The sequence below is a fragment of the Channa argus genome, chromosome 1 (genome assembly GCF_033026475.1).
Source record: "Channa argus isolate prfri chromosome 1, Channa argus male v1.0, whole genome shotgun sequence".
In the NCBI taxonomy this organism is placed as follows: domain Eukaryota; kingdom Metazoa; phylum Chordata; class Actinopteri; order Anabantiformes; family Channidae; genus Channa; species Channa argus.
In genome coordinates, this window is record NC_090197.1 from 42,750,471 (window position 1) to 42,764,212 (window position 13,742).

The 13,742-nt window shown below is 37.5% G+C and overlaps 1 protein-coding gene across 37 annotated transcripts in view; it reads left to right on the plus strand.

Moving 5' to 3' along the window:
* LOC137137301 (neurexin-1a-like) overlaps nucleotides 1–13,742 on the plus strand; it is a 230,960-nt gene that overhangs the window by 13,425 nt on the left and 203,793 nt on the right. For 12 of the 37 annotated variants that reach the window (XM_067523669.1, XM_067523686.1, XM_067523678.1 and 9 more), the window contains exons 3-6: nucleotides 5,390–5,407; nucleotides 6,304–6,333; nucleotides 7,071–7,082; nucleotides 7,511–7,558. The exons of 5 other annotated variants lie outside the window; for them this stretch is intronic. In XM_067523669.1, coding sequence (XP_067379770.1) covers nucleotides 5,390–5,407; nucleotides 6,304–6,333; nucleotides 7,071–7,082; nucleotides 7,511–7,558 — 108 coding nt within the window. The remainder of the gene's footprint in view (nucleotides 1–5,389; nucleotides 5,408–6,303; nucleotides 6,334–7,070; nucleotides 7,083–7,510; nucleotides 7,559–13,742) is intronic. 20 more of the 37 variants (XM_067523518.1, XM_067523622.1, XM_067523550.1 and 17 more) reach the window with 9 other exon arrangements.

Consider the following 13,742-nt stretch of genomic DNA (forward strand, 5'->3'; position numbering starts at 1 on the left):
AGGTTTTTACATTTTCCCTTAAAGCGCCTCTGAGACAAGGGATTTTAGAGCAGCTTTCCTGCTACTATTTTTCAAATCTGCAGCTGTCTAATAAACTGGTGATGAATTCAATGCCTTTTGTTTTCCTTTGCTTGTGCATTTATGGTGATTAGATGAATGTTAATAGCCCTTTTTTATCGGAGACATTTCAGTTAGCTTTTAAAAAGGTAGTTGTCAGAACTGGACATTTAGAGAACATTTAAATAAAGTTAGGTTTACTTGCCAAAAGGAGTATGATCGCACAGGTGAAAACTCAAAACCTAATCTAAATTTCACATTAAAGCTTCTGAATACACACGGACGGTGCCATATGTTGTAAAGATTGTAAGGCTTCTCGAATCAAAATTGTGATTTGTTAAAGTGAATCCTAAGCACCAGTGAGTGACGTCCACATCATGTTTCCCTCCTCTCTTTTACTGAACTACCACGCTGGCAAACACGAGCATGCTGGGTACAGTTTATTGACGTCACAGCACAGTGTTACTTAAACTTTCTCTCATACTTAGTATTACTTGCAGTTGTCAACATGAAAAGACCTCTGCAGTATCTTAAAGCAATGTCCAAATATTCACATTGCATTTTTGGCAAAGAGACTTTAAGTTTAAGTCTTTCCACAGTGAAACGTAGCGGTAGCTGACCTACTTTTAGAACTGCTGTGATAAACTACTTCAGTTTGAGGCTATTTAAAATAGAATTGAACTGCTTTCATTAGGAAGTGTCAGTAGCTTAATAATTCATAATATTGAATATTATTACTTTTCATTTAGTTACACTGATAACCCTGTGCATTTCTCATACCATACAACGTGTCCTCATTTTATTGAATGTCTGACATCTTCACTGACCAGTTTATCAAACAAGCACAGTTCTGTTGCCTGAATAATTGTTGCCTTAAATTACAGCATGTATCACAGATGTAGAACTTGAATACACTTATAGACAATTTTTGTTGTGAAGTCTTTTTTAAATATGCAACTTTCTAGGAGTGATAGGGGTAGTTCTTAACCAATTTGTATGATATCATCTTGTCACTGCTTCAGCAGGGACAAACCTCACCTACCATAAAGACACAAGATGCTTTTTATTCATAGCTGTAGCCTATAATATGGTAACATGTAGTCGTGGTTCTTACAACAGAACAGTCACAAATGTCTCATATAAAGCGGTACAGAGTAGGGTTGGATGAATGGGCGAGCAACAAACACAAGCCCCTTGAAACAGGAAAAATCTGTTTGTTTCACATTTCAAACTAAAAGTCTGTTGTGTGAATGAAGCAGGTTTGACAAATTATACCTGAGGTGAGTGAAGTGGAGGTGAGGTGGAGTAGGGCCCTGTTAACCCATATGTATGGTCCTAATAACAAGTGATAAGAACTGCTAAAATTTTGGTTGAATTAATATTTTTCAGGAAAGGAAATACGAAAAGACATACAAAAACATTATTTAAAGACAGACAAGATTGCACATAGTGTTTAATTAAAAATTGTGCATTAGTATTTACCCCACAAGTCGGTGGGTTGTTAAATCACTACTCAGTTTGACAAAAAAATTTTAGAATGCACACGTTTGTAATTCTGCCTATGAAAACCATTTCAGGATCTCAGTGTCACTGAAACAACATTTCCCACATTTGTTCCTCAGAATAATTTGACAGTTAAAAACTGAATCATGACTTTAATCAAAAGGGTTTAGGAGTGGTAACCATTTAATTTTGGGAGCATTACTTTAAAGCTTGGAGGGGAATCTGAATAATCAGAATCCCTACTGTAAGGAAATAACAGAGGCAGAAGAATTCACACAAACATTCACACAGCATTTCAGTGCTGATGACAATAAAAGCAGAAAACACAAGATTGATTCAGGCAGACAAGATGGCAGAGAAGAATGAATTATATCTGCTGCTGGATGTTGTGCCTAGTGAATGTGACACATGTTCCAGTGTAACATCACCCAGAGCCCTCTCCGCTCTCGCCGTGTCTCCTCAGCCCACTGCGTTCAGACACTACAGGACAGACATATGTGTCTTAATGACATATTGTTGAGCTGGCTGATGGTAGTCACTGCAGTGTATTATAGTGGATTGAGTGCTGCTGCTTTGGCTCTCTGTCACTTTGGTGTGAATCAGCTATCACAGTTTTGAGCTCACAGAGGATTGAGGTTGCGTTCAGGTGTCTGAATCATCAATCTGCAGAAGCTGAATCCAACAGAAAAGACAGTTGACTTATAGATTCATAGTTGCTTAGTAGTTGATTCATAGATTAGTTGCTTTCTCCTGTAGCAAACCAGGCTTCCAATGGGGAATTAATAGTAGAGTAATTATTTTCCATGAGCGGAATAGCATGCACGTGATCAACAGCAGACGACTGTCAGAAATGAAGATTGTCTGAGTGCATTTTAATGTAGTGTTGCCAGGACAATTGTACTGGGATCACTCTGTCAAGGGGATTAAATGGATTTATGTCTCTGGATTAGGATGTAACCAGCTGCGTACATTTGTGAAAGAAAGTGTGTATGCGCGTGTGTGCGTGTGTGATATGGGGTTGTTTTAATGGTCTCGGTCAGGTGATACTGCTATTGGAGAAGCGCACATTGTTTCAGAATACTAACAGATGAAACTGTGCCTATTGTGGACACTAAAGCTCAATCAGACAAAATCTGCATTAAGGACTGTAGCTTAAAGGACAACTTCACAAATTTTCTACTTGCTCCCCATTGCTTTAGTTTTAGGGTGTAAATATAAAATTATGCTTTTAAACTTCTCTCTCCCTATTTTAAAATGTTCCTCTTTTTCTGGCTGAAAAATGCCTCCAGACGACATCACCCAAAGGAGTTTTACATTATTGGGAGCTCAAAAAATATCATCTGGGGGAGCTGTGGAAACGCAGATTGACCACGATCACAACTTCCATAGTGTGGGCAACGAGATGACATAATTTGAATTTAAGGTTCCTTCAAGTGATCTGGAGGCATGTTTCTGCCAGAAAAAGAGAGATGTCTTAATAAAGGGAAGTCAGAGAGAAGTTTCCAAAGCATTATTGAATATTCACACCCTAAACTAAAGCCATGGGAAGCAAGTTGTAAATTGGTGAAGTTGCCCTTTAACCTTTCATTAAATCCAATTATTTAAACACCTGTAATCTGTTTTCCTGTTTATCACAATTAGACACTTGCTGTTTTGGTTAGATTTTAAATTGTGTGTCGGTGTCTTTATTGTGCTCAGGTCTGATTAAATATGACAATGCTGTGTACAATTTATTTTTCAAACTGTACTCAATTAACAGGATGAGTTGTACCTCTAAATCTGAATTTAATTTTGTTTTGAGCACCAATAATTAGAGGAAGGGAATTACCAAAATACACTTTTAATTGCTTAATAACTATATGCAGAGTTTAGAACAAACTGTCATTTAAAAAGGCCACTCAGAGAACTGAAATGCAGTGGGAGGAATTATGACAAAAAGCATAACATCACTGTCAGATTCTGGGGTCTTGACATCAGCAAATGATCTCAATTCTTTTTCTTTTCTCATGTGGTCACATTGCAACTGCCAGCTTCATGCTTGCCTTGTCATATTGCTTATTTCAGCAACGTGCTTCTCATCATCAGGCTAACTTTTTGTGAACAAAATGCTCAGTTTAGCCTCTTTCCTAATAGAATCTCATTTATCTTCATGCCCAAACTGTTGAAATTAGGACACACTGTCTACATGATACATAAAGCTGTACGCAGCTCAACTGAATGACTTTGTGAGCAAATATCATGTTCTAAAAAAAAAAAAAATTCTATTTGACTTAAACACGCAACAAAAATTATCATCCATTTCTCAAGAGCTTGGATAAATGAAGTGCTATTTTAATTGACAATAGAACCAAATTAGAAACTCTGAGTAAAAAAAAATTTACACCACATCAAAAAATGGTCCGTGTCTTGGTCCGTTAACTGGAGCAGTAAACTGTCTAATGGTCTTGTAATTTGTTCACAAAATGAAGATCTGGATTGTTTTGTGTGTATGGTGTCTGATTTGGAAGGGGAGCCAGTGGTGATGGTAAGTTTTGGGTCAAAAAATCGCTTGAATCTGGGAAAGAAACCATTTTAAAGAGGTAGGAGTTTATTTTATAGTGGAAATTTGTCTTTTGTGCCTATCTGGCCGCATGATTGGAGTAACTGGATTGATTGAAAGCTTATTTGTTTTTGTTTTTTGGACAAAAATGTATTCGACATTGCATGCTACTTGAAAAACAAAAAATAATGTAATATCATCAAAGTCAAACTTTTTATTTCTTCATTTTGTACGATTTTGTGTATATCTATGATTGTGATTTTACATATTTAAGTATTAAATTTGGAAACTCCAGCCGGTTCACGTAATGATGAATAGAGCTGTTGACGGACTGTTTTTTGTTCTTTTTATAGGCAGTCTATGGGCCCCTACAAACTCTCATTTTATTGGTTTTGCATGTTTCCAGTCACATCATTTTGTCAAACCAATTTATTTTTCCCACTGGTAGCATGACGTTTACCTCACCTTTCTACTCTCCCAACAGCCTCCTTTATTAGAGTGACAGATTTTACATGGCAGTTTTCTCACCTCCACAAATCTCACTCTGATTGCCAATATAATGTTAGGGGAATGTCTTTTGGGAAGCAGTCTCCTTTTGCATTTCCAATATCTGCCCACTGGTCACTGCTTTCAGTACTGTGACCACATCACCTGAATAGAGTTCCCGTAACACAAGACCTCACTACTTGCCCTGAAACCTTAGAGGCATCCCTTTACCACAGCCAGCTCTATTTATTTAGGTTATTTTGTCTTGCAGTGCATTTCATCACATGTGGTGTAGAGCAGCTTTTCACTTAAGAAAAAGTGCACAGATTCCACACACAGAGTCAGTTGAAATAAATAGTTGTCGATAACAAAGGTTTAGTCCATTACTATAAAAAAAGCAAAACAAATATAAAATGTAATGTACTTGACACAACACGTTGAACCCGCCTCATCCTTTAAATGTCTTTCATCCCCCTCATCATCTTATGCACTTGATGAATACTGGTTCACCAATACACTGGTATCACCATTTTATATAGACCTGTGGCCATGAAATAAAATTTTCATAGAGGTTCATTCAGGTACAACTGTCCTGTATTCCAGGTCAGTGCATGAGTGAAAGGAGGGGATTAGAAAATTAAGGCCTATGCTTAAATCAGCCTTTCCTCTGCAGGGGTTACAATAGGTCACTTGCATGCAATATTTAATGCCTTGCATGGTTACGACATGCAATGGCCAGTACTAGTCTGCATGCTGCTTAATGAATGTCTTCCTCTCTTTCTCTTTGCCTGTCCGTGCTTCCAGAAGACAACTATACTGAAGGTTGGTATATTACTGTGATTGTTGGTTTCCATTCTTGCTTTTTGTGTGTGCATACACCTGTTCACGGCTAAGGCTCCTCAAATATATGTAAGCAAATTCTCTATATTGGTAATGGTCTTAATAATACCAGAGTGGTAAGTCTGATTATCAGGTATTTGCTGTTGCTTTGTTATTTTCTAAAAAATGGTGTAATTGCCACACAGCCAAAAACTTATGGTATAAAATGTCTGTGTGCCAGCTAGTGGTAGCTGCTGTCATAAGCAGGCAATTATATAAAAACCTATAACCACTCAGGTGTTACTGAAAGTTTTGAAGGAACTTTTCAAGATTAAAAATATCACCTGAAGGCCAGACCAATATGGATCCACCAGCCAAAGCAAGCAGTTAGTGCTACACCTACAGCCTATTGTTAATGGTTAATGATGGTTAACTGTGTCAAGCTGTTAAATAAACATTAAGCTAGTTTGTGTTCATTTCTATGTAACATTACCAAGTGACTAGACTAGTATGTTTAATCATTATTTCCTATGACTCAAATATTATGTGGACACTTGTTGTTGAAGGTCAGCGTCTATATTCGTGTATATGGATTGTTCGGCCAGTGGTTGAAGGATGATAGTCTGTGCACTTCTAAAAGGGTCACACTGAATTTAGATTTCTGAATGGTGTCTAGTAAGTGACTGATGATGCATTGCAACCTGCTCTGGTTGACTGAATGCTCATCACATGAACCCTGTCTGTGCACCCTCCTCTATTTCTCTCTATCCCAACTCTTCCCTTATCCCAACCCAAGTAACACAGACATCTGCTCTGAATCAGATGCCTGCATGTCAGTGTCACACAAGCTTCCCATGATCCCTTGTTCTCTTCTGACTGTGCTCTTGTTTTCCTTTAAGGTCTGGCACACCTGATGATGGGCGACCAAGGTATGAACTCTGTTTCTTTCTGTGATTCCTTCGTTGTCCCTCCTGTGTTCATAAACGTGTTTGTCTCTAAACTCTCATGTGATGTTCAGGCTTGAAGCTTCAGATATGGGCTGTCATTTGACTTGTTCTGAATGACCCAGTTGATTTTTATTCTTCCACTGATGTTTTTTCTGTGTGACCCCTTTTCAAGCACATTCGGTTTTCTACTCCCCAGTCTGCTGGGTAGCCATCTCATTACTCTCCATTTTTCCTTCTTTTTAATTATTCACATCTACTGTACATTTTAATATTTTACGATGAAGTGTGGTTCTAGTAAAGGGACATTTGCATTAACATTATAAGGATATACTTTAATGCATGGCGGTGGAAAATAGCTTAGTGAATTTTTAAGTAAACTCTCATCTGTCCTTGCTGCTGTAATGCATGTTACACAGACAGTCTGTCTTTCCTGTCATCTTCTTTCCATTTTGTGGCTACTGCATATCCTTAATAATGGAGCAGAGCAGGGATGTGAAGTGTTGTTCTTTAGTCTATCCTGTACTTTTCATATTCAGTCCCCTCTGCTGTCACACATTTCAGCTCTTATATGTGCACATATATGTAGCCATCAAGCCTCTATCTCCTCTTCTCTGTCCTTTCCAACTCGACCATGACACTTATCAGTGTCTCCTCTCCTTTTGTTCTCCCTTTTGTCTGGAATCTGCTTTCTTCATGGAACATTTCATCAAATCTCATAGGTAAAAGTAAAGGTACTACCCTTTTAATTTGTTAAACTGTGACAGCAGTGTTTGTGGCATTACACACTAATGCTAAATGAAGTTTACAAAGCCACTGGCATTTTTAAAAAATTTGCTTTCGCAACTATTAAAAGCTTTTCAAGGTAGGTGCCGCTTTCGCTTTGCATCCACACATTTAAGCCGTGTCACCTGTTTCTTTTGTGCTCGTTGCATGGGAATCACTAATGAGACTGGCACATGAATACAATAGTTGCAGTAGTTCCTGTAAACCACCACCACCCAGGGGTAACTACAGTCTTATTGTTCAAATAATGGGTTTGGTTGTGCAGTTGAAGCTTGATCATAGTGTTGTGGGCCTCCCATCCTGGCTGTGATCCTCACCTCTTCTCCCAGTGGGGTAAGTGGACTTCTGATCTTTCCCATTTGACTCTCCTCCTCAGGGCAGAGAGGGGAAGCTTGGCTTGTAAGGTCCCTACTGAGCATTCCAGGTAAAACTTTGATTCTTTCAAGTTGGTTACTTAGGTAAAACTTAGCAAGCCATCATTAGCTTACTAAAGTGTGGGGAACTTGAATGTCAGTGTGTGTGCTTTACTAATTGGAGAACACAATGGGATAATACTGTACACCTCCAAATTTGAAAAGTAGCAATTAATACTATGACATTCAAGTTTTCCAATTGCATTCTGAAATAACATTTTCCATGATATTGCTTGCTCTGGAGGCTTTGACATTTACTGTGTTATTAGTTGTAGTTTGTCAAATCTGTATGAAAATTTTTGGAACATCTATATTTACACCACAAATAAAACATTTTGTTATGTTAAATGCTGTTTCTTATCAAATACTTGTGAAGCGTCATCGGAACAGGTAAGTCTTCGAACTGCACTAATACGAGCAATGTGAGGTTTTATTTTAAATTGTGACAGGAATCATAGCTGTATTAATGTTAGTTATTCTGAGCTGTAGTGAGATACAGGATACACAACAATATGCACGCACACACACACACACACACACAAACAAATGAAATCATTCTCTATTATAAAATGCAGAAATTGATTTTTCCATCTCCTAAGGTAAGTGTCATTTCCATGGTCCTACTGGTCGTTTACGGTTCGGCAAATATATGCAAGTTGGCTTTTCATTACACTTACATTATACTTAGCACACATACAACAAACACAATTCCACTTAGATACTTTTACTTGTGTGAATTAGAAAAAACGTTATTCCACATCTATACATTGGATCTGTCAAGTTTTGCTGAATTCCTGGCCCACATAGACCTGGTGACATTGATTTATGATGTAACCATTATTCTTTGTTATAATAAAACAATATATATTTTTATTGCTGATGTGTTAACAGCACAGTATGCAGAAACAGAGGTGTCATATTTATACTTGAGCACTACTGTAAATGTCTGCATCTGTATATAATCATAATTAAGTGTCTTTTATGTACACTTTCCCTGCTGACTGGTGTTCTTAGTGCACACTATGACTATATCATAAATCCACAGGTTTTTACTAGACTGTGTCTAACTTGGTTGTGGCAGGAGGAGAGCCACAGGAAGAGAATGCTGACGAGGCACAAACCTGACATACGTAGCACGCGGCTTCTAATTTGAGCCATGGTTAGTTGTCCCCTGCGTCGTACAGTGTGTGACCTTGTCAGTTCAGTTATGTAATGTGTGGTCAGGACGGTGCCTATGTTCATTATGTGCTTTAAGCTTGAGAGAATGTTGTGCGTTATGGTAGCACCCCTGAGGTACGCCTGTGTCACTTCAACCACTTGTGTGGTTTATCCTCTGTTTCATGGCTGCTCCTTTGAGGATGGGCTTTCTGCATGCTCTCCCTTGGTGTGCTGACTCTGGATCCTATTGTAAAAACAGTTCTTGAGATCAGGGCATACAGTGGGATAAGTCATAATACCGCTGGCACACAAATCACCAGGGTATTTAATTGCTGTCATCACAATAAACTGCCATGTTTCATGAGGAACTGCAGGCTGTTCAGACAGACTTACAGGTATAACTGGGCTATTTCTTAATTCATGTGATTTTTTTTTTTTTATGTAATTGCTTTCACTTTCTAAAGAGAGAAAGCTGGCAGATGCCTCCAATTCATACCTTAGAACTCATATCCCGTGTTAGCGTGACTTGCCTAAAGTGGTGCTGTTTTATTTTGCTGCTGTATCGTTTAGATCTTATAGTTTCCAACTAGATTTGCACGTGCTGGTGTAGATTTTTAACACTGAATTAGAAAATGCGAAACTTTCACACCAATTTTACGAGTAAACAGGGTGTGGATATTAGCCATGTTCTCACACATTCAAATTCACTGTTGGTTTAACAGAACTAATTCATACAGTTTACATGTGTAGAAAATATTCCTTTGTGATAAATCTACATTTAATGTAATTTTATTTTTTATGAATGAATCCCAAACACTGCCATCACCATTGGCCTTACTGTTGCGTATATGAGTGAACAAACATGTTAAACTTCCATGCAAGTAAATGCAATACAGAACTTGGGCCAAACAAGTATTATGCCTCTATTCTTATGCCAGGAACTTTTTGACCCCACCCTGAATGAAAAGCATCTTGCAGGAAGGTGTTTGCATTCTTTATGCCATGGTATAGTAATGCATGGTAAGCAGGGATTCAGTATAGTGAATCATATAGTGAATACGTGCTGTAGGAGTGTGTATTGGTCATTGAAAGACACTAAAAAAGCTTCAATTGATGTATAGTACTGTATGTGGGATTTTGAAGTACCACCAATTTATTTTAACATGAGCTTTAAAATCCAAGTTTACATAAAGGTTTGCTATGTGTATAACTGCAAAGGTCACACTAGAGCAATATTTCTCCAAAGTTTCAAGTTGAGCTGCAACACTTGATGCTTCAGTGCATATACTTGAGAGAAAATAGCAACACCTTTATAATAAATCTATTTTAGAAGATTTTATAGAATTCTTTTTCACCTCTCATTCTGCTATTCTGCCTGTTGCAGGCAAATCTGTGGAAACCCATCTTGAATAATACAATAGTATTGTCACATCTAAGTTGTTTGTAAAGAGTTTGATTATGCAACATCAACCTTGGTGTAAGTCCATTGTTTTCAAGTGTACAGGTGCATGTCAGTCAGAAAAAGTAATTATTACAACAGGTGAGAAGTGGAGCGACCTGTTACAGTGTTTTATAACAGCTGTCTAATAATGTCCTTTTGATTATTATGGGCTGCTTTTGTTTATGAAATAGGTGATAAGGGTAAAGGAGGTGGAACAGAATGATAAAACATATTATCGGATGGAAATCACTGTCTTGGGTGTATTTGACTTCACTCTGTTCTGTTGTTCTTCTTTTGTTCCTTTCTGATTCTCTGAGAATTTTAGAAGGTTCCTATGAATATTCCATGATTTTCTGGGGGAGTGATTAGAGATTAGTGTTAAAAAAGTGTTTTATTGTGAAATGTTTTCTTTTTACTGATGATTACCAATCAATGGTCCAGCTAAAGAACCTTTGAAATAAAAACAATGTTAAATAATGTGAATGTCATGGTGCAACTCATCAATGATTTGTCTGACTTCTTTATCTGACAGCAAACATGATACCATGTTGTGTGTGTTGGATCTACAACAGATGTTGCCTTTGTACTGTAGCTTCACGTGACAACTGCAAGACTGTCAGTTCTTTCAGCTCCGTTGACTCCCACAGGATTACGATTTCTCAGCTCCAGCTCTACATATTAAACATATCTGCAGCTGCAGTCTTTTCTGTTTAAACCGACACTAACCTGTAAGGTAGATTTTATAGTCAGAATTGCGACAATCAAGCCTTTCTTTTAGTGAGGGGGGCACTGAGTGCTCATTTCTGATGGTCTTGATTCATATGTCTCCTGGAAGGCGTACTCAGATTTAATAACACCTTACAGTAAGTGAGGCACTTTCATTATGTAAAATGTCAGTGGAAGCGCTGTTTGAGAAGCTGACTCATAATTTTCGACTAAAACTCAATTGGGTTTATCTCTAGGTCTTGGCTTATGAGTAAAATTGTTGCCATCTGGTCTTAATAGCCCAAAATTGAAGGATAAGGCGTTTTCTATATTTTTACTATTTAAATAATGCCCACAAAAACAATATAACCATGTTTGTTATTGCTGCTATTCATCATAATGTCCATCAATCATTCATCTGTATCATAGACCTCTGCTGATGCATGAAAATCATACATATTAGTAAAACACACTGCTGCACCGGGTGATATGTTTATCAAGGTTTATAAAAAAAGCAGCTCCAAACATTTTTTTATTAATAATAATGTCCATAAAGTAATAATGTCAATTAATTAATTAATTAATCGATTGATTAATTAATTAATGTCAATTTTATCAATTTTAAAAATTTGTGTTATTCATGTTCTATGTATTACACAGATATTATTGCTTTACATCAAACTATGAAGAACATTTTGTGCTTTGAAGGACATGCCAAAAATCTGAAAGCATGAAAGGGATAAAGACGACTTGTAGACAACCTGTCTCTTTTAGCAGGCAAAGCCTTTAAAATATAAGTGAAGTAAAATCTTACAGTAAGTCATGGATCCACCTAGATTTTTGTGCTGCCTTGCATTTTCTGTCACATTCAAATAAACACATAAACATGAAGATGAGGGAAAATGTTTACCATGGCATTATCTGGCAAGTGTCACAGTTTTCAGGTTTAAGTCTCAGCAAGTACTTTCTTGTCACATCTTCGCTAAGATTTTTGCTGAGAACTCATCAAGAAGTGTTTTAGCATACAGTACTTTTTCTTTTGCGAGTCTAAGCAAATATTCTTGTTGACCAACCTAAATTTCAAAGCGCATCCCTTAGTGTGACAGGCATTTTACTGTGAAAGAAAGCAGGCTCCTCCCTTAAATATCTTTAAATCCCTGTTTTGGAAATAATATTCAAATACATAAAAAAATGCTGATTTACAGTTTTATCTGCACTAACTTTAGGCAGCATGTCCCCCGGGGCTGCTGCTAAGATTTATAATTGTTGCTCTATCTAGAAAGAATTATGACTGCACAAACAACAAAGTGGCCCCATGTGCATGAACAGAGAATGCCACTGAAAATCTGTCAAAACTAATTTCACACTTTTCGTTAGTCATGTTTCCCTTTAACAATAGTGTGAAAAGTATGATTAATGCTGGAGTAAGGGGGGGGGAGTGTGATGAATAACTGTTAATTTTGTTAAAACTTTTTTTTAAGATATAACAGGATGTGACAGTTTGTTTACATAGACAAGTGAGGTTCAAGTAGTGGTTTACCACTTATGGACGGATTATTATTAATGTTGTCTGTATTGTCTAACGTGGATGTCCATTTGAAAAACCTTAGGGTAGAGACAAAACCCAGCTGATATCAAAGAACTAGCGGAGATAATGGCCCAACTGTTGGGTCTGCACATGTCACATATTAAACACACCGCAGTGTCTCGAGCTGCCAACTAGCAGCAGTACACTGCGCACCGGTGTGAGGAGAAGAGAAAGATCTGTGTTACTGTGTAACTGCTCTCCATCACCATAGGTCGTTAAAGCTACTCAGAATCCAGAATATGTCTGATAGTAGTTTGTAAACCGCACAATGGTAGTGTATTGTCAGCCACTGGGCTCCACCTATGCACCTCTTCGTGATTCGCTAAACAGAACAGCCAACCTGATGGTTTCTGTCACCAACAGGACCGGCAATAATTCAATATGCTTATTGGGCTAAGGGGTCCGACTAGTGCCAACAGTGTGGTACACAAAAACTAGGCAGACAAATACATGGGTGACACACTTTAGGGGACAATGTGATCAAAATTTTGAACAATAATTCAAATGTATAATTTTTGTAAATGAACATTTTCATTTAATATTAACTGGTAACATGTAATAATCTTGCTCGCTGAGGAATACAGAACATTTACACTTTAACATGGTGAGAAATCTAGATTTTAAAAGGAAAGTAATGTCAATTTGTGTCTATGAAAGCGTTGTGATTATCTGTACTCAAAATGCTTTATTCTAGATTTTGTTCAGGACATTAAAGGGTAAAACTACACATTTTTGATTCGGTGTAATCTTGTTTCTGCTAGTTGGAATGCAAGCAACAAGCAGTTAGTTTTACATTAATGGCACAGTAGCAGATTACAGCATCCTTGTGTCTTACTGTTTGTTTTGTTGTGAAAAACGTCACTGTTTCCTGTTTCGTCCACAAAGCCGACCATTACAACAGCTTCAAAGACCAAACCACGTCATGAAAATTGGCCTTTTGAAATGTCCAATTAATCCCAGCATCTATAGGTTAAACCAACGTAAGCATCACAAGACAAGCAGCAAAAGCCATCTGTGCAAAAGCCAGTGGTTGTCAAAACAGTGTTTAGGTCATCCAGCTTTTGCTTACATCAGAAACAGAAATATGGCTTAGAGTAACTGGTGATTTTAATTGCAACAAGTTGAAAACAGTGCTTTGGTGTGTTTTTGAGATACACACTCGTCCCGCTTAGACTTACTACATACTAATTCACCTCTTTGTTGCCTCCACTACCTGTTCTATATACCACCCAAGGGCCACCAGTGTTTGTTCCAAACAAGGTAATTGTACTTGATGGGTCACAGAGGCAGTTTTCACTGCAAC